Genomic DNA, 26023 nt, shown 5'->3' with positions numbered 1-26023 from the left:
AAATGCAATGACCTAAAATTAAAGATGGAGAAAGACCACTTATGGTGGGCGGGAGGTGAGGTGGATGGGTACAACAAACAATACTTCAACTATGAGACGATGTGTTCGAGAGGTGTTTTGTTTTGCAGGTGACGTTAGTTAAGTCTGTCACATGTTTTGTGGTTTTGTGCTTTCCGAACTGATGTAACATTGTTTCCGTACGTAGTTTACTTAGTTTGTGTACTTATTTCAAGCCCAATCATGATGTTTTTCCTAAACCTCACTAAATGGTTTCGTTACCTCAACTTAAGTGAGTGGTTTTAGTTAACTTAAATAAACACGTGTAATATTCACGCCTCAGTGATGCAAAACGTGACATCGTGTTGCATGATGAGGCATTTTAGGCTTTTTGCGTGTCATTTATACGCCATGACGTTACCGTGAAACAGTCACGGTTATGTTTAGGCAACAAAATCCCATATTTAGGTTCTGGAAAAACCTCATGATTGGCTTAAAATAAACATGTGAAACCAGAAGTCAAAGTTGATTTATTTGTCACGTAACTTCCGGGCTTAAGTTACAGCACTTCCAGAGTTATTTTAACCCAAACCGCGATCTTTTCCTAAGCCTAACTAAGTAGTTTTGTTGCCTAAGACTAACCAAGTCGATCTTATTCTAAACCTAAAGAACCCGACACACCAAGGCGACGGTCGGGCGTCGGACAGTTTGGGGCCATTGGCGAGCGTCCGTCGGCCTAGTTTTTGCAGTGTGTTCTGCACCGTCGGCTCTAGTCTGCCCATGTTGGAGGTTTTTCGGTCGATTCAGAGTTGAATTCATCACTTTAATTATCTTCAAATACACCCATGGGCTGTATGCTGTAAGCCTGTACCGTGGTGGATGTATTAACGTCTCTGTTCCCAAACAACTGGCTATCGGCCAGTAGCTAGTGGTGCTATTAGCACGACATCAACAGAATTTAATGGAGTTGTAGGTTTACTAACACGCAGGGCAAAAGCACAGAACACAACCTCTTCTACATCCATGGTCTGTGGTCTATTGGACTCCATTTTAGATCCTTGACATGAAAACGTTTGAGATGGCTCTCAAAATCTGGATTTTTCTATCTTCTATCTATGTCCATCACTAACTTTATGCTCCTCTAGGAAGCAAAAAAGCTAAAAAAAATAAGTAAGTAAGTAAATAGTTATTATAGTATGCATATTTATAATATTTATATTGTACAACACTAGAACAATTTCGGTAGAGACATTAAATATGAGAGTAGAGTACAAATAATTTAGTTTTACTTTTGTACAGCACTTTGTAAGCGGACGTTTTGCTGGCGTCTGGTAGTCGCTTTCAGTCCAAAATGGCGGCAGCGTAGCTTTGCTGCTGGACGCTGATGTCTCAATGGAACGACCAATTGACTCTCACGTGTTATCAATATACGTTCTTTGATAACAACGAGGATAACAAGCGAGAAAACCCACTAAGGGCAGGTTGGAGGGTTGGTGGATGGTTCATAGAACAAACACACCCAGGAGACCATTGTCTGATCTTTTCTATTCTTATCTACTGTGGGTATGTAATCTATGCTCAAGTGTGAACAACAAAGCAGTTGTACCGTATGTTACATACTGTATGTAATGTACAGACAACAGCAACATGCAGCCGTGCCTCATTCCTGTGTACCTCGGAGAACAGTTTGTTCCTTTAGCTCACATCAGGGTTGCTTTTACAAAAAAACAAATACTTCATGTTTTATATGTAATATGAGCTATGCATGTACAAATATATTGTAAATTTATTTTATTTGCCAAAAGACAAATCTATTGTTTGCTACATCCTACTGAGATAAATTGTTGTAAAACTCAAACCAAAAATCAATCAGTTCTTATCTATTTTTTTTTTTTTCTTAAGGCTGTCAATTGATTAAAATAGTTGATTAATCGCAAATTAATCATACATTTCTGTTCAAAATGTACCTTATAGGGAGATTTGTCAAGTATTTAATGCTCATATCAACATGGGAGTGGGCAAATATACTGCTTTATGCAAATGTATGTATATATTTATTATTGGAAATCAATTAACAACACAAAACAATGACAGATATTGTCCAGAAAAAATCACAGTTACTGCATTTAGAGACTCGTGGGTACTCATAGATCCCATTTTCATTCACATATCTTGAAAATTGCCATGGCAGTTTTTCCTCGCCAAATTTTAGCGTAAGTTTGGAGCATTATTTAACCTCCTTCGTGAGGCTTTCTACTTTCATATGATACCAGTGTCTTCACTCTATCTTTAAAACTGACTAAAAATCTCAAGTTGCGTTAATGCGTTAAAGAAATTAGTGATGTTAAAACAAGTTTGCGTTCACACGAATTATTAACTTTGACAGCCCTACCTGAATTTCCCTTCTGGGGATCAATAAAGATTCATCTTATTCTAGTCACTTTTAAGGAAAGCTTCATGAAGTAATATATGTTTACCAACCCCTTCTTTCTCAAAGTGATCAATAAGCCATTTGTTAGTTTGTCACTTGACAATGACTCATCCATTCACATGCATTCTCCCATCTAAGACGATCTACTTACTGAGTGTTGACTGATGAAGGTTGTTGTGCTCTGACCTGCGGAGAAAAGAAGTTACATAACATCTGTACTTTGGGTAAAAATAGCCTCATCCCTGAGAAGAAGTTTTCCACCCAGAAACATGTTGAGTTTTACAGAAACACTTTTCTAAATACATCCCACTGCTTCTCGATGTCATGAACAGATTTTGACACAACATGCCTGAGGGCTCATTGTTAATTTTGTTTTTCTTGCCTTTACTACTATTTTCCTTTCTTTTGTATGGTTATATCTGATATCATCAGTGGTGGAGTGCAACTAATTTAACCTACACAAGGGTTGCTCGATGTATTTTCATGTATTTTCAGTATACTTCTACTCGACTACATTGCAAAGAGCAAAATATTGTATTTTTTACTCCAAATACACTCATCTGGCAGCTTTATATGTACTTTACAAATTGAGATTTGAAATACAAAACATATGATGAGCTTATAAACTATGATGTTCTGTTATTGATTATAGGTACTACCATATGGTAAATGGTTAAATAATGTATAATTAAACTTAGATAATAGTTATTTTACTGTTAACAAACAATGAAATGATAATCATTGTTTACTAATTATTAGTAATGCTATCATTTCTGTTATTTTATCATCAGTTTGTGTAATATGAAATAATTAGTTCATAAATTATATATCGTACCAAAGCTGATAGGAGACGATAATTACACTCTGATTACAGTAGTAAAGTATTTATGAACAATTTATTGCTCCACACATTATAACATGTTATATTCTATATTAAGCATCATTTGAAATCCCTTGCAAAACATCTATAAACATTACAGAGGTAAATGGAGTATGAAGTATTTATTAACCATTTAACAAAGTATTATAATCATCAATTGAAAGTTTATAATATCAATCCAAATAATGTTTATGGACGGTTTACAAACCATTATTAACCATTAATAAAGTGTTACAAATATCTATGTAATATTTATATATTTTGTTTTAAAAACAATTTCTTAAAGGTTTACAAATCATTTCATAAACATAAACAAATATTTATAATATAGAATATAAAATTTGTGCTACAGTAAACTGTTAAATAACAAATTATAGCATTACTAATTATAAGTAAACGTTATTAATTATTATTTTATGGTTTGATAACAGTAAAATAACTATCAACTAAATTTTAATTATAAATGATGGTTATTATAAATTGCTATCAATGCTGCTTATACATCAATGCATCAGTAATAATTATCCAACCAACATGGGCTATTTTGGTGCACGATGACATAATGGTATAATTATGTGCTTCCTGGAAAATCACTGTGAGTTCAATTCTTCTTCTTGAGCAGCTTCATGTGAACATGAATTATTTGATTGACAGCTGGGTGCAACAGATGATTAAGAATCCTCGAACACGCCCTCTGTGAGTCGCCTATAAAGAGCGATGGGCTGAGCACCTGCAGCATCGAGCATCAGACTCAACAGCTGCAACAGGTAAACTCCTCTCATCTCCTTCTTATTCTTTTTGTTCTTACTTTATTGTATTTAGCACTATAACTTCTTTTTTAAACACCAAACACTGTTCATATTTTGACTTTATTTACAGATTGAACTCAAGATGACCACCGTCATGACTCCGGTTTGCCTTTTCCTCCTCTTCCTCTCGGCGATAGCCGCTCCTCGGGTAAGTCTGACTCTTTAAACACTGGGATTAAAGAACAAAAGTCCTCAAAATCTCTATTTTTATTGAACTAAAAGAGAAAAAAAAAATTGGTATGAGCTTGATGCATTTTTTAGATAGTTCAGTTGTTTTTGAAATCATTTATGAACCTTTAAGATTGCGGAGAATTGTCAAAATCTGGGATAAAACAAATCCTCAAAATCTCTAATTTTAATGAACTAAAAGAGAAAAACTGAAATTTTGTTAAGAGCTTGATGCATTTTTGAGTTGTTTTTTAAATATTTTCTTGAGCCTTTTAAGATGATGGAGAATTGTCAGAATAAATAAAACAGCATTCTTCAATTTACATTAATGGAATTTCTAAAAAACAAAGCCCTTTTTTATTCGTCTGGTTATCACTTTGCAGAAACAGAACTATCGCTAGAAAACATGATTTAAAAAATATGCATTGTTGTGCTTTTGTTTTGCAGCTTGCAATGGTTGATGAACTTCAAACAGGTGAGTTGATTAATGGAGAATTCCCCCAAATATTGAAATTAAAATGTATATCTTTTCTCTTTCCTCTCGATTCACATCTGACATGTGAGTAATTTACAAGCTAAACTGCTGCTAATAGTTTCTGGTATCATCTGGTTTTCTTTCAGGAGAACTGGAAACAGAATCAACCGCTGAAGAAATCGAGAGAGCGAACGAAAACTTAAGTAAGACAGAAGTTTTATATAATTTATAAATACATGATGGCGAAAACACAGAAATGCCCACTTTATGAGAATCACATGCAGTTTTATGAATGCAGCATAAATGTGTTATTTTCTATTCTAAAATGGTGTATTTGAATATTTCTTCATACTGAGGTCCCTAAACAGTCTTGAATTACATAAATTGGGTATCACAGTAAAGCTGAGACTCTTGTGGATCCAATGAGCCCAACTGTATTCATGTGTGATGATGTTAGTCCCCATAGGAGCCATTTCATTGTAGTGAGACCATTTTTTTCAAACTTGACCTCACTTTATGAAATGACCTGTGGTGACCTCTAGGATAATCACAGCCTCATGAAACTTTACAGCCACAAACTACGGACCTAGAGCATTCAGAGGATGGATGGTTTTCCTAGCTAGATTGACAATAAGGGGGTTTCTGAGCGCCATCCAATCGCCGAAACATGCAATTCTTGCAGAAATCTCAAAATGTCTTAGTCTGCTATTTTGGAGGGATTATTGGTCATTTTTATAAATTCTCCAGTGGTAAAAAAAAATGGTTAAATCAAGCACCAAATGTGTCTAACAAATGGTATCAACCCCCAAATTGCTGCAACAATTTATGAGACATAATAGAGCATGGGGATGACATCATATTCTATCATAATGTTCTAAACCATTATACACTTTTACAATTAATTTTAATTCATTCATTCATTTTTATTTCTGATTTATGACTAGAACAATTTCACACAATCTTCAGGTTCTCAGCTTTCAGATGATGTACACCACTTCTATGTGACATCTACTGTTGACCTGCTATCTCCCCCAAAAGACCCCCTGTACCCCCTAAAAAAGACTAGAATAGGTCTATTATGGGTGTCATAGGGTTAATCAATAATGGGAAAAAAAGCCTTAGCTCATTGGTCGATGTCCATCAAACATGTTAAACGCCAGATTCCTGGTGTGAATATTCATATAAGTTTCTGTTTATTTGTAGCAACAATACTACAGGACGGCGACATTATGCCAAATAGGCAGAGGAATGCATTACGCTGCCGGGGTAGAACCTGCAGGTGGCCCAGGTCTAGAGGCGGCAAGGTCTATGTGCCCTATGTCATCTCCTCCAGTTACAGTAAGTTGCAGTGACCTTTTTGCCTCCTAAAAACCTGTTTAGTCAACGTCAGCTTTGTTTGGTATGTGAGTTACTAAGGTGGAAGGAAGGCCCGTTTAAGGAGAACACTTCTCAGCAGCCTGTTCTTTGTCTCTGTAGCCGACGACGAGAAAAATATCATCGTCAATGCCCTGAACATCTTCATGACTGACACCTGCGTTACCTTTGTCTTGAAGACCGACCAACTGGATTACCTCGACTTCTTCCCTGGATCTGGGTAGGAACATACACCAACACACACACACACACATACGTGTTTATAGACAATATCAGGACTTTTGAAAAAAAAACGTGACAAATGGGGCCGTGCTTTTCCCAAGGTCCTAGAGACCTGGGAATCAAAGTGTTTCCGAGCCATGCTTCTACGAATACATCCATCTGCTCATATTTTGTCTAAGGTATATTGAAGGAAGGTAAACCACGAGTTGGAAAACGTGCAAAAATTATTGCAAGACTCTCTGCTCGATGACCTATCCTAACCTTAAAGGGATAGTTCGGGTGTTGTAGGTGTATTACTGACAGTAGTTGATGGTTGGTGTGCCCCAGTTTGGATAAACAGACAGGAGCACCGACAGCACAGCAAAGCAATACAGTGCCGGGGATGGCAGAAAAACTTATTTTAGCCACCTAAAATAAAGACTCACTTAAATAAACAAAAAAAAAAGCGATATCCGTTTAAGTGTACGCTATATTTAGAATATTTTTAAAACAATACCTGTTTTTTTCACTGTGATTTCACTGTGTATGTGTGTCTGACAGGTGTTGGTCCTACCTGGGCCGTACGGGAGGAAGACAGCGCATTTCCCTGCAGCAACGGGGTTGCGTGTACAAGGGCACGGTGCAGCACGAGGCTCTCCACGCTCTGGGCTTCCACCACGAGCAAGCCCGCTCCGACAGAAACAGATTCGTCAGGATCCTCACCCAGAACATCAGGGCAGGTCAGCTATCCCGCGAGAACCTTTATTTCACAGTCCTGGTTTCATGTGTTGCACAATGAGATGAGAACAATGGAGGGGTGAGTTTATAGCTTATTGACTGAAGAGTCACCAATAGAGAGGCGGTCCGGTAGACCACCATGGGACCTTATTTCAGAAAAAATATGAACGGTGGTCAACGACAATTTAATCCTGTTTGAATAGCGCCATGAATCACACAAAGGATGTTTGTCAATTTAAAACATAATTTTTCAAGTCAAGAAAGCCGCATTTTGATGTAAATGGTAAATGGAATGCATTTATATAGCGCTTTTCTAGTCTTCCGACCACTCAAAGCACTTTACACTACATGTCAGTATTCACCCATTCACACACACATTCATATACTGGTGGCAGAGGCTGCTAAGGTGCCAACTTTGCCCATCAGGATCTAATCTAAATACTCATTCACACACCGATGGCTATGCCTTCGTGAGCAATTTGGGGTTAAGTGTCTTGCTCAAGGACACATCGACCTGTGACCCGGAGCAGCCAGGGATCGAACCACAGACCTTCCGATTGGTGGACGACCTGCTCTACCCTCTGAGCCACAGCCGCCTGTTAGTAGCTTTGTCGTAGTATCATTTAGTTTTGTGTGAAACCGCTAAGTGATCTACAGCTCTCGTCTCGCACAATATACATCACCAACACTAGCTAGCTAGCTAACTTAGCTACGTTTCACGCACAAATGAAACATTATCTGACCTGATGTGTTTTATTCAGTGACTCCTGGTCTTTTTATCAGCCGGGAAGAGAAAGAACGAGTCAGACCCGTCGCTGGTGTGAGTTCATCCCAGTAGGAAACACACAGGCATCGTAGCTTCAGAGAGCGAGAGAAGTCATTACGACACTTTTGGGTGTGTCGTCTTTCTAATTACGTATTTTCACAGTCTGATACTTCAGCAGTTTTACAGAAAACTGAGACTTTCTTTACTTGCAAAATTATCTTTTAAAACCACAAACATCATATGTGTCATTCATGGTGCAATTCAAACAGGTTCAAAAAAAATATTTGTCTCTCTCCGTTGACTACCGATCATGTTTGGTCCACCAGAAGGGGCGGGACTTCGCCTCTCGATAACAGAATAACAAAGTCTACTGCATGCTAGCAGCTCTGTGTTAGGCTAACATGCTCACAATGACGATGCTAATTGGGTAATGTTTACCATCTTAGTTTAGCTGTTATCAGCCGGTAAGCACACAGTCCTGCATCGGGAATATTGGTATTTCACTTGTATTGGTATTGACTACTAAATTTCTGGTATTCTCGCTTGTTTTGCTCTCCTGATCACAGAACTTAAATTTCACTTTAATTCAATGTAAGCAAAAGCCAATAATGTCAGTACACAACCTTTGAGGTTATCTAATAACCAAATAGAAGCCAGACTTATATCTACATATAACTGCAGAAAGGAAGATGGTTTGCCGTCAGGGCAGCCAAGATATAAACTAGTATGTAAACTCCTGATTGCACGCAACGGGGGTTAAAGAAGGTTGCAGAAGGTTGCACTGTCACTGAAGAAGAAAACTCTCCCTCTGTACAGGAACTGAAGGAAACTTCAAGAGGCAGAAGACTAACAACTTAAAAACTTCCTACGACTTCAACTCTATCATGCACTACAGCAAGTAAGTGTGTCTGTGTGAGTGCATGCATGTGTGTCTTTGGATGCATAGTCAGTGGTGGAAGAAGTACTCAGATCTTTTACTTAAGTAAAAGTAGCAATACTACATTGAATAATGTTACATGTAAAAGTCCTGTATTGAAAATCATACTCAAGCTAAAGTACAAAAGTATGAACATCAAAATATACTCAAAGTACCGAAAGTAAAAGTGCTAATTAGGCAGAATGGCCCATTTCAGATTCATATATATATATATATATATATACATACCTGGATTATAATTAGTGATGCATTAACATTAATGTGTGCATGTTAATATTGCAGCTGGTAAAGGTGGAGCTAATGCTAACTAATACTCTGTGTAGCTTAACCTATAATAATACTACGGCTGTCAAAGTTAACGCGATAATAACGTGTTAATGCAAATTTGTTTTGACGCCACTAATTTTTAGGTTGTAGCGGGATCAGTTTTAAATTTATAGTGAAGATATATTATATTATATTTAAAACCAAAAAAAGAATCCATTGGTACCAACCGCGTCATGCTAGCTTGTCGTGAAGGAGGATAAATAACGCTCCAAATTTAAGCAAAATTTTGGTGAGGAAAAACTGTCCTGGCCATTTTCAAAGGGGTACCTTGACCTCTGACTTCACGATATGTGAATGTATATGGGTTCTCTGGGTACCCACGAGTCTCCCCTTTACAGACATGCCCACTTTATGGTAATCACATGCAGTTTGGGGCAAGTCATAGTCAAGTCAGCACACTGACACACTGACAGCTGTTGTTGCCTGTTGGGCTGCAGTTTTGCCATTAGAATTTTTGAAGCAATTACCAGAAGTACTACGTTAGCGTAGTAGTCTGATGTAGCCACTTGTTAGCAACCGCCTTTTTTAAGACACATAGAAGCTTCAAAATTCATGAGTGGAATATTTACTGACAGATTTTATATCGAAGAACAAAACGTTAAAGTCTTTTAAGCTTGTGTTAACCACAGACCTTATTTCAGTCATCTAACTAAAGAACCCATTCAAAACACTTACTGACTTCCAGACAAGGGAACAGGAAGTGTTAAAATGCTAACTCATTTCAGGGTTTTAGGACTCATTCCAGTTTTGAGCCAGTGTGTTTGTGTGCAGCTCTATATAACAACAAACTTGTGTTTGTGTGCTCCTCAAGGTACGCATTCTCCAAAAACGGGCAGCCAACCATCGTCGCTAAGCGCAACCCTGACCAAGTCCTTGGAAGAGCCAAAGAGATGAGCCAAACTGACATCCTTCGCGTCAACAAGCTTTACCGATGCAGTGAGTGGAAAATGAACACTATATTCTGTAAAACTAAAAGGTAACAATTAATTTTATAGGTCTGCAAATTTCAAGGTAATTAGATGATAATTACCTATTTGAAATTTCTTTGGAATTACTGCCAAATTACCGCAATATTTAACTCAACATTTATGAAAAATTACTTTATTATAAACATTATTTATCAATTATATTCATCTATTTTCCAATAGCTGGTAATTTATCATGAAATTTAAGAACCTGTAAAATGAAGTGTTTCCTCCTAAAACACAGTGAACACATCCCACTACACTGATTGGGTTACCATGTACCATAATAACAAGGAGAGTAAATATTGATATGAGATATTAATCAGAATCTGATTGTTTGTTTCCTAACCAGGGTGAATGACGGAAGGAAAAGGGTCGACCTCCAGATAACTTCAACTCTCGACTTGTCATGATTCAACCAAAGGCCCCAATCTGTTCTACGGCAAGAATATAACCTCAAACAACAAACAGACAGCTTTGACAACATGCTGTCTCTCATTAAGATATTAGCTTATAATGTGCACAGAAAACCTTCAGGAAATTGTTTCAGCTTGTCAGAGAGACTGATGAAGGAAGGTCAGACATGGTACCAGTAACCTTTTGGGAGATTACTTTTTTTTACTTTATGTTTTTTTTAACAATTTGTAATTGGATTTAAATCATTCACTCACTTTTTCATTGGTTTTAAAATCAATAAACTTTATGATTTGGTAAAGGTTTTACTGAGCTGGCTCACAGAGCCAAGAGACGATGATCTATGACTCATCTATCTATCTATCTATCTTTCATATGAACTATCAGTAGGAGAAGCATTTTGATTTTTTACTTAAGTAAAAATTGTAACACACTGCTGTAAAAATACTCCATTGCAAGTAAAAGTCCTGTATTCATGAAGTGTAGTAAAAGTATGCAAAACCTAAAACCAAATATACCAAAATGTAACATAAAATAGAAATAACTCAGAATGTGTTACAGCTATGGTAATTGTGTGCAGACACAAGCAGGAAAGTCTGATGGGATCCAATAGCAATTAATAACTTAAAAAAATAAGTATTCTGAATTACCTGGCAATAACAATTAATATAATCAGGACAATTTGAGCTAAATGTCCTTTTTCCTTACTTTTTTAATTTTGTGGTTTCTTCTTGAAATTTGGGATTTATAGTCAATGACTTTGTAGTCATATCTACCATGAAGGGAAATATGTGTCCAATAAATATACAATCTACAAAAACAAAACATATGTGAGTTTATTTTTCCACCAAAGGAGGCAGCACCCCTCCATGGTTTTTACGGGGGTCTACAGTTTGGATCATTTGGTCTCTTCAGCTCTTCAGTGTAACATCACACATCAGTTCTTTGTTTTACTGTAGATGGATGTACTGTTCAGGTCCATGACCGTCTACAGACTTTACAGGATGTACAGTATATAGTTTGGTGGGTTTTAGTCCAGTAAGTCCCAGCCTACAGGTCGGACTCGAGCCCCTCCAAAGGTCAACAGATAATAATATGATTAATAGGAGATGCAAGAAATAACATGCAATTGTGAAATCATTTCACCTCTTTGAGCCTCAAACAGTTTAAATTTAAATTAAACCAACTGAGATGTTTAGAGGGGAATTGTTATGACAATTCATGGACATCTGAGACATGACAAGGGGCCCCAACTAGGCAATTCAAAAATCTTAATCTGAAAAGTAACTGGTAGTAATTAGGAGGGATGCTCCTAACGACCAATTACCCTGACGTTGAAACGAAAGTTTAAACTTAGACTAGTCGACTAAGTAAGAAAACACACTATTATGATTGTTAAAGTCATCATTATCTTGATCTTTATGTGGTAACACTGTGGTACACATGATCCCTAATGTTGATGTTATGCTGGTGCTCACACTTACTAATTATTACTGAACAAAAACTGATATCATAATCTTTGCAGGTATTTGGTCAGAAAGTATTGAACAAATTAAGTATTTTGTCCTGATGGTGCTAAATTAAAAATCAGGGGATCACCAAAATGATCACACGTCATCCTGAAGGGGGAACATGAATGTTTGAAACAAATTTTATGGCAATCCACCCAATAGTTGTTGAGATATTTCAATCTGGACCAAAGTAGTGGACCGACCCAATGATATTGCCATCCAAAAGCCAATCACATGACTAAAAAAAGGTTTGGATCTGTGTTGGGACCCACCATCAAGATGGTGGAAGAAACCACATGAACTCAGTCACATGATCCTTGACCCATGGACTCAGCTCAGTAACCATTTGCTACTGTGGCATGATGACTCATTCACATGTACTTGTGAAATTCACCCAGGACAAAACCAATAGACACTCCTTTCTTTTTTTCTCTTTTTCTTCTCCTCAACTCCTGCTGACCTGCAGGAGTTGAGCTGCTGCTCTTCTCACCTCAGCTCTCCCTGCAGACCAGAAGCTGCAGAAGTAGCTTTGCTCTGATCTATGAACTGTTTGAAAACAGACATAGAAACACAAGGAACTTCTAAGGCAAAAGACGCGAGAGCCTGCCTTTTGACCAGCTAACTTCAAGCAACAAGAGCAAGGAAGTTAGCATCAAGCTACCAAGCCGAAGAAACAGGACTGGACCAGTTTCCCTCCAAGCTGCACAACTGGATCTCACACAGCAAAGACAACATCTTTGACTTGGAACCACAACTTCAACACATGGAATTGCAACCCTTTCTGCCATGGATTGGTAACGTATTGGGCTTACTTTAGTATTTGCAATTGCACACGCCTGAGCAAGACTGTTCAAATTTGATTTCTGTGAATGTACCTGTATTGATATGTTTAATGTTATTCATTGAGTTTGATTGTTGTGATATTATTTGTAGTTAACATATTTGGGTAGCTGGTTTTGCCACATCTGATGTGTTAAGTTATGCCACATAGACAAAAGGTCTTGCATGCAAACTAACCATCTTTTCTAACCGACTGCATAGTCCGACACACATTAAGATCACATACATAAACAGTGAATTAGTTTTAAAACATAAACATACACATTCAGATAATCTCAACCCCCACATCACACCCCCTTTTGTCCTTCCTGAGCACATGTGTTCCGAAGAACAAAGAGGCCATGTGGTGACATCCTGGCGGCCAATTTTAATCCAGCCATCTTTGTAGTTTTACAGTCAGCCATATTGTCTGTAGGCATGTGCAGACATCTTGAGACATCTTGTCTCTCTCTCTCCCCCTCACTCTCTCACACACATTCAAACACACACACACACACACACACACACACACACACACATGCTCACACACAGTGTTTGGTTTGTTTTGTTTAGTTATTTAGTTAGATTAATATTGTGTTTTACACCTTTATTATTTTGTAAATAAACGTTTGTGGATTAAACATGCTGGTCTGTTTAATGTTGTACAAGAGTGAATAATGCCAACCGCTGCTGTGTCAAGAACTCCGATATCCTTCAACCTTTACTATCTATTTTGGTTGTAGTTATTCATTTAATTATTAATCAAAGTTCTAAATTGATAGTTTAGTGAAGTTAAATCTGAGGCATCATTATAGGTATAATGACATTTAATATCTACAGTCTGGTTTCAATTCACCACCTCACCGTCTGCGTCGGCAGTTTCCCCTACCACGGTGCTTCCATAATGTGCGTACGCATGGGTCAAAGTTTACGTACTGGTGCGCACATTCTACCATCAAGTTTGTTTTTATAGATCACACCTGTTGCGTGGGAGGTGGCGTACGCACATTTGCATATATTAATGCCACGATAATGAGTACGCCTTTGTTCATTTCCGTGTGTCATTTGTACGGCATGTATCCTGCACTGACTGCAATGTAAAATGCATGTCAATGCTACGATAAGAGTTAGTGATGTAGTATAAAAAGCGAGAAAGACCACTTGCGGTAGGCGGATGAGGAGGTGGATGGGTTCGACAAACAACAAACTTTTGAGCAGGAGACCTGAGTTCGAGACCGTTGTTTTGTTTTGTATGTTACATTGGCGTTTGTCACGTGTTTTTTATTGACGTTTGTGTTTTTTGTAGTTGTTTCCATACGTTTTTACTTAGTTCAGGTATTTACTTTAAGCCCAACCATGACCTTTTCCCTTACACTAACTTCAGACAATTCAGCATGTTGAATTCATCACTTTTATTACCTTCAAATACACCCAATGGCTGTATGCTGTAAGCCTGTACCGTGGTGGATGTATTAACGTCTCTGTTCCCAAACAACCGGTTTGTGTTGTTGTTATGTAACGTTATGTATGAATTCCAACTGAAAGACGTCCTGCTTTGTGTCATAACCAAACTGACATGAGTGATGAGTGTCCTAACGTGACAAAAATCACTGCCTCTTGCATATTTCTGTCAGATGAACAAACTTGAATCTGTCCGTTCTGAACTCTGAATGTGTTTTTCCTGGTGAACAAGTTTTGTTGGTTTTTGTTGTTGGAGTTGAGTGCTGTTGACCTTTAACCCTTTAGCACTGACTTTACTTCCTCGTTGTTTGGAGTCCCTCAGATCCAACTGCTGTATGTGTAAAATAATAATAATAGTTTCAAAATCAACACTTTTTTCTGACCTTTAAACATTTATTAAAACCCAACATGTGGAAAAGTATTGCAGTTCCTTTGCCACAAACTCTGCTTGCACAGTGATGATGTGCAAATATATTGCATATTTCTTTTATTTGCCAAAAAGTCAATCGCAGATAAATCTATTGTATGCTAACCTACATCCCACTTAAACAAACTGTTGTAAAAATTGCGATTAATCACATGGAGTGGAAAAATATGCTGCTTTATGCAAATGTATGTATATATTTATTATTGGAAATCATCGGAATCATCGAATCGGAAGTTCGTTATTTAACCTCCTTCAGGAGGCTTTCTACTTTAATATGATACCAGTATCTTCACTATCTTTAAAACTGACTACAACGTAAAAATCTCAAGTTGTGTTAATGCGTTTACAAATTATTAACTTTGACAGCCCTATTTTATCTATTTATCTGTGCTTATATCTGTCTTTGTGCTGCTGAAACACCTGAATTTCCCTTCTGGGGATCAATAAAGATTTAACTTATTCTAGTCACTTTTAAGGAAAGCTTCATGAAGTAATATATGTTTACCAACCCCTTCTTTCTCAAAGTGATCAATAAGCCATTTGTTAGTTTGTCACTTGACAATGACTCATCCATTCACATGCATTCTCCCATCTAAGACGATCTACTTACTGAGTGTTGACTGATGAAGGTTGTTGTGCTCTGACCTGCGGAGAAAAGAAGTTACATAACATCTGTACTTTGGGTAAAAATAGCCTCATCCCTGAGAAGAAGTTTTACCACCCAGAAACATGTTGAGTTTTACAGAAACACTTTTCTAAATACATTCCACTGCTTCTCGATGTCATGAACAGTTTTTGACACAACAGGCCTGAGGGCTCATTGTTGATTTTGTTTTTCTTGCATTTACTCTTATTTTCCTTTCTTTTTTATGGTTATATCTGATATCATCAGTGGTGGAGTGCAACTAACTTAACCTACACAAGGGTTGCTCGATGTATTTTCATGTAATGCTACTTTATACATCTACTCAACTACATTGCAAAGAGCAAAATATTGTATTTTTTGCTCCAAACACACTCATCTGGCAGCTATATAGCTGGTACTTTACAAATTAAGATTTGAAATACAAAACATATGATGAGCTTATAAACTATGATGTTCTGTTATTGATTATAGCTACTACCAAACAGTGAGTTTGTTTATATATGGTTAAAAAATGTTAATTAAACTTAGATAATAGTTATTTTACTATTAACAAACAATGAAATGATAATTAATAATGTTTACTAATTATTAATAATGCTATCATTTCTGTTATTCTATCATTGTTTGTGATAATTACACTCTGATTTCAGTAGTAAAGCATTTATTATTAATTTATTGTTGTACACATTATAACATTTTATATTCTATATTAAGTATTTGTAAATATTTACCAAATGATATGCAAACCTTTAATAAATCATTTGTAAAACTATCTATAAACATTACATAGATAAATGGACAAGAAACCAATGTTTATAGATGCTTTACAAAGTATTTATTAACCATTTAACAATGTATTATAATCATGATTTTCAACTTTATAATATTAATCCAAATAATGTTTATGGACGGTTTACAATCCAGTTATTAACCATTAATAAAGTGTTACAAATATGTATGTAATATTTATAGATTTTGTTTTACAAACAATTTCTTTCCATTTCATAAAAATAAACAAATATTTATAATATAGAATATAAAAAGTTGTAATTTGTGCCACAATAAAACTGTTAAATAACTTAATCAATTATAACGTATATATAATATTCATATATTTGAACATGAAGTATTTGAGTGACAGCTGGGTGCAACAGATAATGATGAATCCTCAGACGCACCCTCTGAGAGTTGCCTACAAAGAGGGATGGGCTGAGCACCTGCAGCATCGAGCATCAGACTCAACAGGTGCAACAGGTAAACTCCTCTCATCTCCTTCTTATTCTTTTTGTTCTTAACTTATTGTATTTAACTGAAAAAACACTGTTCACATTTTGACTTTATTTACAGATTGAACTCAAGATGACCACCGTCATGACTCCAGTTTGCCTTTTCCTCCTCTTCCTCTCGGTGACGGCCGCTCCTTGGGTAAGTCTGACTCTTTTAACACTGGGATTAAAGACAAAAACCCTAAAAATCTCTAATTTTAATTAACTAAAGGAGAAAAAGGAAATTTTGTTATGAGCTTCATGCGTTTTTTAGATAGATCAGTTGTTTTTTTAAATCATTTTATTAGCTTTTAAGATGGTGGACAATTGTCAAAATCTGTGATAAAAAAATCCTTAAAATCTTTAATTTTAATGAACTAAAAGAGAAAAAGGAAATTTTGTTATGAGTTTGATGCATTTTTGAGATAGTTCGGTTGTTTTTTAAAATAATTTATGAGCCTTTAAGATGGTGGAGAATTATCAAAATCTGGGGTAAAAAAAATTCTCAACATCTCTTTTAGCTCATAACAAAATTTATTTTTTTCTCTTTTAATGAACTAAAATAGAAAAAAATAATTTTGTTTTGAGCTTGATGCATTTTTGAGATAGTTCAATTGTTTTTTAAAATCATTTTATGAGCCTTTAAGATGTTGGAGGATTGTCAAAATCCATAAAAGAGCATTCTTTAATTTACATGAATGGAATTTTTTAAAAACAAAGGACATTTTTATTCTGGTTTTCACTTGACAGAAACAGAACTATCGCTAGAAAACATGGTTTTAAATTGTGCATTGTTGTGCTTTTGTTTTGCAGAGTGCAATCGAAACAGGTGAGTTGAAAAATGGAGAATTCTCTCAAATATTGAAATTAAAATGTATTTCTTTTCTCTTTCCTCTCGATTCACATCTGACATGTGAGTAATTTACAAGCTAAACTGCTGCTAATAGTTTCTGGTATCATCTGGTTTTCTTTCAGAAGAGCTGGAAAGTGAATCAACTATTGAAGGCATCGAGAGAGCGAACCAAAACTTAAGTAAGACAGAAGTTTTATATAATTTATAAATACATGATGGCGAAAACACAGACATGCCAACTTTATGATAATCACATGCAGTTTTATGAATGCAGCATAAATCTGCTATTTTCTATTTTAAAATGGTGTGTTTGAATATTTCTGCATACTGGGGTCCCTAAACAGTCTTGAATTACATAAATTGGGTATCACAGTAAAGCTGAGACTCTTGTGGAGCCAATGAGCCCAGCTGTATTCTTGTGTGATGATGTTAGTCCCTAAAATAGCCATTTCATTGTAGTGAGACCATTTTTTTCAAACTTGACCTGACTCTATAAAATGACCTGTGGTGACCTCTAGGATAATCACAGCCTCATGAAACTTTACAGCCACAAACAAGAGAGCTAGAGCATTCAGAGGATGGATGGCTTTCATAGCTAGATTGACAATAAGGGGGTTTCTGAGCAGTTTACACAAAACAAGTTCTCGCCATCCAATCGCCTTAACATGCATTTCTTGCAGAAATCTCAAAATGACAAAAGCTTTTGAAACCAAATCACAGCATGGCTTTTTCTATGGTGTTCTTCAAGGTCTTGCTGTCTTAATATGCTATTTTGGAGGGATCATTGGTCATTTTTTATCACTTCTCAAGTGGTAAAAAAAATGGTTAAATTTAGCACAAAATCTGTGTAACAAATGGTATCAACCCATAAATTGCTGCAACAACTTATGAGACATATTTGAGCATGGGGATGGTCATCATATACTTTTATGATAATTTTGTAAACCCTTATACACTTTTATAATTATTTTAATTTATTAATCAAATTTTATTTCTGATTTATGACTAGAACAATTTGACACACAGTGCTGAGCTGCATCTCCTGCTATCTCCCCCTAAACCCCCCCTAAAAAAGACAAGAATATTATGGGTGTCATAGGGTTAATCAATAATGGAAAAAAAAGCCTTTGCTCATTGGTCGATGTCCATCAAACATGTAAAACTCCAGATTCCTGGTGTGAATATTCATATAAGTGTTTGTTTATTTGTAGCAACAATCCTACGGGACGGCGACATTATGCCAAATACGCGGAGGAATGCATCACTCTGCTCGTTTAAAGGCTGCAGGTGGCCCAAGTCTAGAAACGGCAGGGTATATGTGCCCTATCTCATCTCCTCCAGTTACAGTAAGTTGCAGTGACCTTTTTGCCTCCTAAAGAAACAGTCTAGTCAAAATCAGCTTTGTTTGGTATGTGAGTTACTAATGTACACCACTTCTATGTGACATCTACTGTTGACCTGCTATCTCCCCCAAAAGACCCCCTGTACACCCTAAAAAAGACTAGAATAGGTCTATTATGGGTGTCATAGGGTTAATCAATAATGGAAAAAAAAGCCTTAGCTCATTGGTCGATGTCCATCAAACATGTTAAACGCCAGATTCCTGGTGTGAATATTCATATAAGTTTCTGTTTATTTGTAGCAACAATACTACAGGACGGCGACATTATGCCAAATAGGCAGAGGAATGCATTACGCTGCCGGGGTAGAACCTGCAGGTGGCCCAGGTCTGGAGACGGCAAGGTCTATGTGCCCTATGTCATCTCCTCCAGTTACAGTAAGTTGCAGTGACCTTTTTGCCTCCTAAAAACCTGTTTAGTCAACGTCAGCTTTGTTTGGTATGTGAGTTACTAAGGTGGAAGGAAGGCCTGTTTAAGGAGAACACTTCTCAGCAGCCTGTTCTTTGTCTCTGTAGCCAGAGACGAGACAATCATCATCGTCAATGCCCTGAACAGCTTCATGACTGACACCTGCGTTACCTTTGTCATGAAGACCTGGCAATGGGATTACCTCGACTTCTTCCCTGGATCTGGGTAGGAACATACACCAACACACACACACACACATACAGGTTTATAGACAATATCAAGACTTTTGAAAAAGACGTGACAAATGGGGCCGTGCTTTTCCCAAGGTCCTAGAGACCTGGGAATCAAAGTGTTTCCGAGCCATGCTTCTACAAATACATCCATCTGTTGAGATGTTGTCTAAGGTATATTGAAGGTGTGTTATCATAGAATTGTCCTCATTTGTCATGAAAAGGAGTACGCACACACAAACACACACAAACACACACACACACACAGGATTTAATGAGAAGTAGATCTCATTAATCTGTGATTACATGTGTTACTTTCTGCACCCATTTTCTGATTGCTTGTGTTTGGTCGTCATCTTGCATTCTGTCAGTGTTGAAAAAAGTTCTCTGATCCGTTAAGTAAAAGTTGCAGCACAACAACGTGAAAGTACTCCCATTACAAGTAAAAAATACTGCATTCAGACCTCATCCTGCATTTATCAGCAAAATGTAAAGTATTACAAGTAAAAGTGCTTTGCAGTCAACACATTCTCACTCATCAAATACCGCCGCTTGGTCAGCGCCCCTCGGCATCGGAGGCCGACACACGGGGTACCCCTCTTGCGTTACTTTTAGATGGACCAGGGACGGCGTGTCAATATACGCTCATTACATGCATAGTGTCCTTTCAAAATAAACTTCCGTTTTCACAGGAAGTTAGGTATAGCTAACACAACCACTTAGTTAGGGATTAACTTCACTGACTAGCGACTCTCGTGATTCACTATGGCAAGCCATTTCAACATTTAATAGCTACAGGATATTTGTAGAGATATCTGCATTCTATTTTGACGAGGCAAAACTCTAGTTCTAGATATCCGTAATTTTATACATTTTCCTTTTTTTAATTCTATAATATTTTAAGACATTTATGTTCATTTTCATACAGCTTTGTGCATCATTATAAATATCAATATAAAAACATTTTCTAAAAATGGGGGATTTCATGATTTTCTCAGTAAGACTAACTATAGATGAAGTAACTATAGATGTCAGTCTTAATACACAAAAAATATAAAATATGTTGGTGTTTTTATGATGCCTAAAGCTGTTGCGGAAATATTTTTTTTTCTGATATTGCAGATAAATGGCAGCTAGAAAGGTGTGCTACGTTAGCTTTGACTCTTAGCATCTAATATACTGTATATGAATTCAACAGTAATATTAAGTTATTTTTTAAATGTAGTTCAAAATACACAATTACCAAGCTGTATGGAAAGGACACATAACAAATACTTGAGAAGAAAAGGTGATCTTCACCTTGTTTTTTCTTGATCCTGAGGGTCACCTATGTGGGCGGCCGAACCTGTCATCCATGTGCTCACCTGCTAACTTCTGTTTCCATAGAAACTAGATTTGTTTAAACTTTTACTGTGGCATTTGTTCAGTGTCGCGGTAAGGACTCAGAAGTGTGGAACATTTAAATCCTATAAATGATTTGTAAACAAATATATAATTTGAATACGGTGTAAAGTAATATGTATATAAAATAATTCCATTTTAAATAATATCATATTATAATTGAATTAGCTCATTTTACGTATCTCAACATTGAGAATCACAGTTGAGGGACATGAAGAAAAGTGGCATTTAACCGTAAAATAATGCATACATTTTCTTAAATCACACTATTTATTTTTTATGTCAAGATGGGTAATAATACCGTGTATATATTTATCAATCATTGCACTGAAAACTTTAACATACATCCAAAATTTCATCGCTAGGACTTACAAAATTCCGGTAGTTGCAGAAATACCCAATATTTATATTTCCCTCTGAAATGTATTGAACTATAAGTATAAATTAACATAAAAATCATATACTCAGGTAAAGCAAAAAAGTACCTTTTATTTAAGTACAGTACTTGAGTAATTTTCCACCACTACACACTGGTTTATATTCTGCTTTTGTGAGTGACATGTGTGTGCGGTATGCCTCATAAACACTTTGGCTAGTTAACGAGAAAGGGTCGTGTCTGGAAGGTAAACCACGAGTTGCAAAAATGTGCAAAAAATTCTTGCAAGACTCTCTGCTTGATGAGCTATCCTAACCTTAAAGGGATAGTTCGGGTGTTGTAGGTGTATTACCTACAGTGGATGACCGGCGTTGTGCCACCAGTTTGGAGAAACAGACAGGAGCACCGACAGCAGAGCAAAGCAATACAGTGATGTGGACAGGGACGGCAGAAAAAAATATTTTAGCCACCTAAACTAACTTAAAAAAAAAAAAAAAGCAATATCCGTTTGAGTGTACGCTATATTTAGAATATTTTTAAAACAATACCTGTTTTTTTTACTGGGATTCCACTGTGTGTGTGACAGGTGTTGGTCCTCCCTGGGCCATACGGGGGGTAGACAGCTCATCTCCCTGGAGCAAGGTAGTTGCGTGTACAAGGACACGGTGCAGCACGAAGCTCTCCACGCTCTGGGCTTCCACCACGAGCAAGTCCGCTCCGACAGAGACCGATACATCTCCATCCTCACCCAGAACATCAGGCCAGGTCAGCTATTCCACGAGAACCTTTATTTCACAGTCCTGGTTTCATGTGTTGCACAATGAGATGAGAACAATGGAGGGGTGAGTTTATAGCTTATTGACTGAAGAGTCACCAATAGAGAGGCGGTCAGGTGGACCACCATGGGACCTTATTTCAGAAAAAATATGTACGGTGGTCAATGACGAGAGACAAATCATTTTTGATCCTGTTTGGATTGCGCCATGAATCACACAAATGATGTTTGTCAATTTCAGAAAGTTGCAGTTTGTTGTAATATCATCTAGTTTTGCATGAAACCGCTAAGTGATCTACAGCTCTCGTCTCGCACAATATACGTCACCAACACTAGCTAGCTAGCTAACTTAGCTCAATTCACGCACAAATGAAACATTATCTGACCTGATGTGTTTTATTCAGTGACTCCTGGTCTTTTTATCACCCGGGAAGAGAAAGAACGAGTCAGACCCGTCGCTGGTGTGAGTTCATACCAATAGGAAACACACAGGCATCGTAGCTTCAGAGAGAGAGAGAAGTCATTACGACACTTTTGGGTGTGTCGTCTTTCTAATTACGTATTTTCACAGTCTGATACTTCAGCAGTTTTACAACAAACTGAGACTTTCTTTACTTGCAAAATTATCTTTTAAAATCACAAACATCATATGTGTGATTCATGGTGCAATTCAAACAGGTTACAAAAAAAATATTTATCTCTCTCCGTTGACTACCGATCATGTTTTTTTCAAAAATAAGGTCCCATGGTGGTCCATCGGAAGGGGCGGGACTTCGCCTCTCTATAACAGAATAACAAAGTCTACTGCCATGCTAGCAGCTCTGTGTTAGGCTAACATGCTCACAATGACGATGCTAATTGGGTCATGTTTACCATCTTAGGGTGTGTTCCAATCCGCATACTTCTGTACTACATACTCATTATTTTGAGTGCATAGTGCGTTCCAATTGGGTTGTACGGCAAATGCAGTGCACTCAAAGTACCCGGATGTTGTACTCAAAACGGTCAGATCGTTGAGTGTGGAATGCTGGACACTTTCCACACTCAACTGCCTCCATCTTGGCTACGTAGCGGAAGGGGCAGAGCCACGAGCACTATTCAAACATACGTAGATAACAGAATAAAACAATACAATACGTAAACATACCGGTGCATTTTCAGCCAACAGGAGGACACATCGTAGGCGTAGGCGTTGTGCATGTATTTAATCATAAAAAAAAGAATTGGACAAACCATTTATTTATAATAGATTTATAATATATAAATTCACAACACTGTATATTAATAAGAACTGATACTTCGGTACCAAGTCGATGGCAAAATTCTGAAAACGTGACGGTACTCATTTTACTACAGTACCGTAGGTACCGTCAGGGCTCGAGAATAACGGCGTTCTGGAGATGATATAAAATGTGTTTGGGATCCAGTAAACTCACTATCGACGCGTCCAGGAGACGCACCCTTTTTATTCCCCGATAATGCGACATCGGGAACAACAAATTTGTGTTGAAATGGGGGAGAGCTACTAACGTAGCTGTTATCAGCCGGTAAGCAGCACAGTCCTGAGTCGGGAATATTGGTATTTCACTTGTATTGGTATCGACTACTAAATTTCTTGTATTCGCGCTTGTTTTGCTCTCCTGATCACAGAACTTAAATTTCAATCCTATTCAATGTAAGCAAAAGCCAATAATGTCAGTACACAACCTTTGAGGTTATCTAATAACCAAATAGAAGCCAGACTTATATCTACATATAACTGCAGAAAGGAAGATGGTTTGCCATCAGGTCAGCCAAGATATTAACTAGTATGTAAACTCCTGATTGCATGCACCAGACTGCAGAAGGTTGCAGAAAGTTGCACTGTTACTGAAGAAGAAAACTCTCCCTCTGTACAGGAGCTGAAAGAAACTTCCAGAAGAAAAACACTAACAACTTGGGTACTGGTTACGACTTCAACTCTATCATGCACTACAGCAAGTAAGTGTGTTAGTGATGCATTAACATTAATGTGTGCATGTTAATGTTGCAGCTGGTAAAGGTGGAGCTAATGCTAACTAATACTCTGTGTAGCTTAACCTATAATAATACTAAGGCTGTCAAAGGTAACGCGATAATAACGTATTAATGCAAATTTGTTTTAACAACACTAATTTCTGTAACGCATTAATGCAACTTGGTATTTTTAGGTTGTAGTGGGCTCAGTTTTAAAGCTAGAGGGAAGTTAATGGTATCAAATGAAACTAGAAAACCTAATGGATCCATAACGCTCCAAATTTAAGCAAAGTTTTGGAGAGGAAAAAACTGTCATGGCCATTTTCAAAGGGGTTCCTTGTCCTCTGACCTCCAGATATGTGAATGTACAGAAAATGGGTTCTATGGGTACCCACGAGTCTCCCCTTTACAGACATGCTCACTTTATGATAATCACATGCAGGTTGGGGGCAAGTCATAGTGAAGTCAGCACACTGACACACTGACAGCTGTTGTTGCCTGTTGGGCTGCAGGTTGCCATGTTATGATTTGAGCATATTTTTATGCTAAATGCGGTACCTTGCGTTTTTAATTTTTGCAGAAAATAAACTCTATAGCAAACACACGTTTATGATACTTACACGTTTTGTTCAGCAAGATAATCTTCACAAATGAACACCACTTTTATAATTTTTGAAGCAATTGCCAGAAGTAAAAAAGCTAACGTCAGCGTAGTAGTCTCATTTAGCCACCTGTTAGCAACCGCCTTTTTTAAGACACATAGAAGCTTCAAAATTCATGAGTGGGATATTTACTGACGGATTTTATATATCGTAGAACAAAACGTTAAAATCTCTTAAGCTTATTACAGTCATCTAACTAAAGAACCCATTCAAAAAACTCACTGACTTCCAGACGAGGGAACAGGAAGTGTTAAAATGCTAACTCATTTCTAGGTTTTAGAACTCATTCCTGCAGCACTGTTTACAAAATCAATTGTGGGTTTGGAGCAAGTATATAAACTATATAACAACAATCTTGTGTTTGTGTGCTCCTCAAGGTACGCCTTCTCCAAAAACGGGCAGCCAACCATCGTCGCTAAGCGCAACCCTGACCAAGTCCTTGGAAAAGCCAAAGAGATGAGCCAAACTGACATCCTTCGCGTCAACAAGCTTTACGGATGCAGTGAGTGAAGAATTAACACTATATTCTGTAAAACTAAAAGGTAACACTTCATTTTACAGGCCTGCAAATTTAATTGTTTAAATTAAAGTTAATTGATATGCTTTATTTCCATGTCTGCTGATAAATAGATAATAATTAGCAAATAACTTATTTGAAATTTCTTTTAAAAAACTCCCTGAATCATGACATTAGCTACCAGGTTACATCTGTGTAGACGATAAGTCACACAATGGTGAGATTTGTGCCTGATCAGAAGTGTCTTCTATTAGTTTTCCACCTCCGATGAAGAGCAGCTGCTTCTCAAACCTAAGGGCCCTATTTTAACCATTATATGCTATTTTAGCAAATAATTATTAAATCATGTTTATAATAAAGTAATTTTAAGGTAAATGTTGGGGTAAATTGGCAGTATTTTCAAATACATTTCAAATAGGTTACTTGCTAAATATCACCTAATTACCATGAAATGTACGGACCTGTAAAATGAAGTGTTTCCTCCTAAAACACAGTGAACACATCCCACTACACTGACTGGGTTACCATGTACCATAATAACAAGGAAAGTAAATATTGATATGAGATATTAATCAGAATCTGATAGTTTGTTTCCTAACCAGGGAATTAATGGGGAGATTACTTTGTTCTTACTTTATGTTTTTTAACAATTTGTAATTGGATTTCAATCATTCACTCACTTTTTCATTGGTTTTAAAATCAATAAACTTTATGATTTGGTAAAGGTTTTACTGAGCTGGCTCACAGAGCCAAGAGACGATGATCTATGACTCATCCATCTATCTATCTATCTTT

At 36.9% G+C, this 26023-nt stretch overlaps 2 protein-coding genes and 1 long non-coding RNA gene across 3 annotated transcripts; all 3 read left to right on the top strand.

Annotated features, from left to right (window-relative positions):
• The first annotated feature begins 4183 nt into the window (after window positions 1–4183).
• LOC119504333 lies at window positions 4184–4958 on the top strand. Its single transcript, XR_005210543.1, has 3 exons — window positions 4184–4265; window positions 4733–4760; window positions 4907–4958. It is a non-coding gene; the product is annotated as an uncharacterized LOC119504333 (long non-coding RNA).
• Window positions 4959–5767: 809 nt separating this feature from the next.
• LOC119504317 (low choriolytic enzyme-like) lies at window positions 5768–11270 on the top strand. Its single transcript, XM_037796381.1, has 6 exons — window positions 5768–6098; window positions 6237–6354; window positions 6897–7075; window positions 8656–8737; window positions 9915–10039; window positions 10421–11270. Exons 1-6 carry the CDS (start codon window positions 5864–5866, stop codon window positions 10423–10425), a joined length of 744 nt encoding a protein of 247 aa, XP_037652309.1. The 5' UTR covers window positions 5768–5863; the 3' UTR covers window positions 10426–11270.
• A 5435-nt stretch (window positions 11271–16705) lies between these two features.
• On the top strand, window positions 16706–25322 carry LOC119478342 (high choriolytic enzyme 2-like). The gene is made up of 7 exons (XM_037753027.1): window positions 16706–16771; window positions 17425–17440; window positions 19107–19241; window positions 19380–19497; window positions 21866–22044; window positions 23953–24034; window positions 25089–25322. The coding sequence occupies exons 1-7, from the start codon at window positions 16706–16708 to the stop codon at window positions 25219–25221; spliced, it is 729 nt and encodes a 242-aa protein (XP_037608955.1). The 3' UTR covers window positions 25222–25322.
• Window positions 25323–26023: the final 701 nt, after the last annotated feature.

This window comes from Sebastes umbrosus, chromosome 2, assembly GCF_015220745.1.
Source record: "Sebastes umbrosus isolate fSebUmb1 chromosome 2, fSebUmb1.pri, whole genome shotgun sequence".
Taxonomy (NCBI): domain Eukaryota; kingdom Metazoa; phylum Chordata; class Actinopteri; order Perciformes; family Sebastidae; genus Sebastes; species Sebastes umbrosus.
Note: the sequence above shows the minus strand (reverse complement) of the source record. Positions and strands in the feature narration are given on the sequence as shown.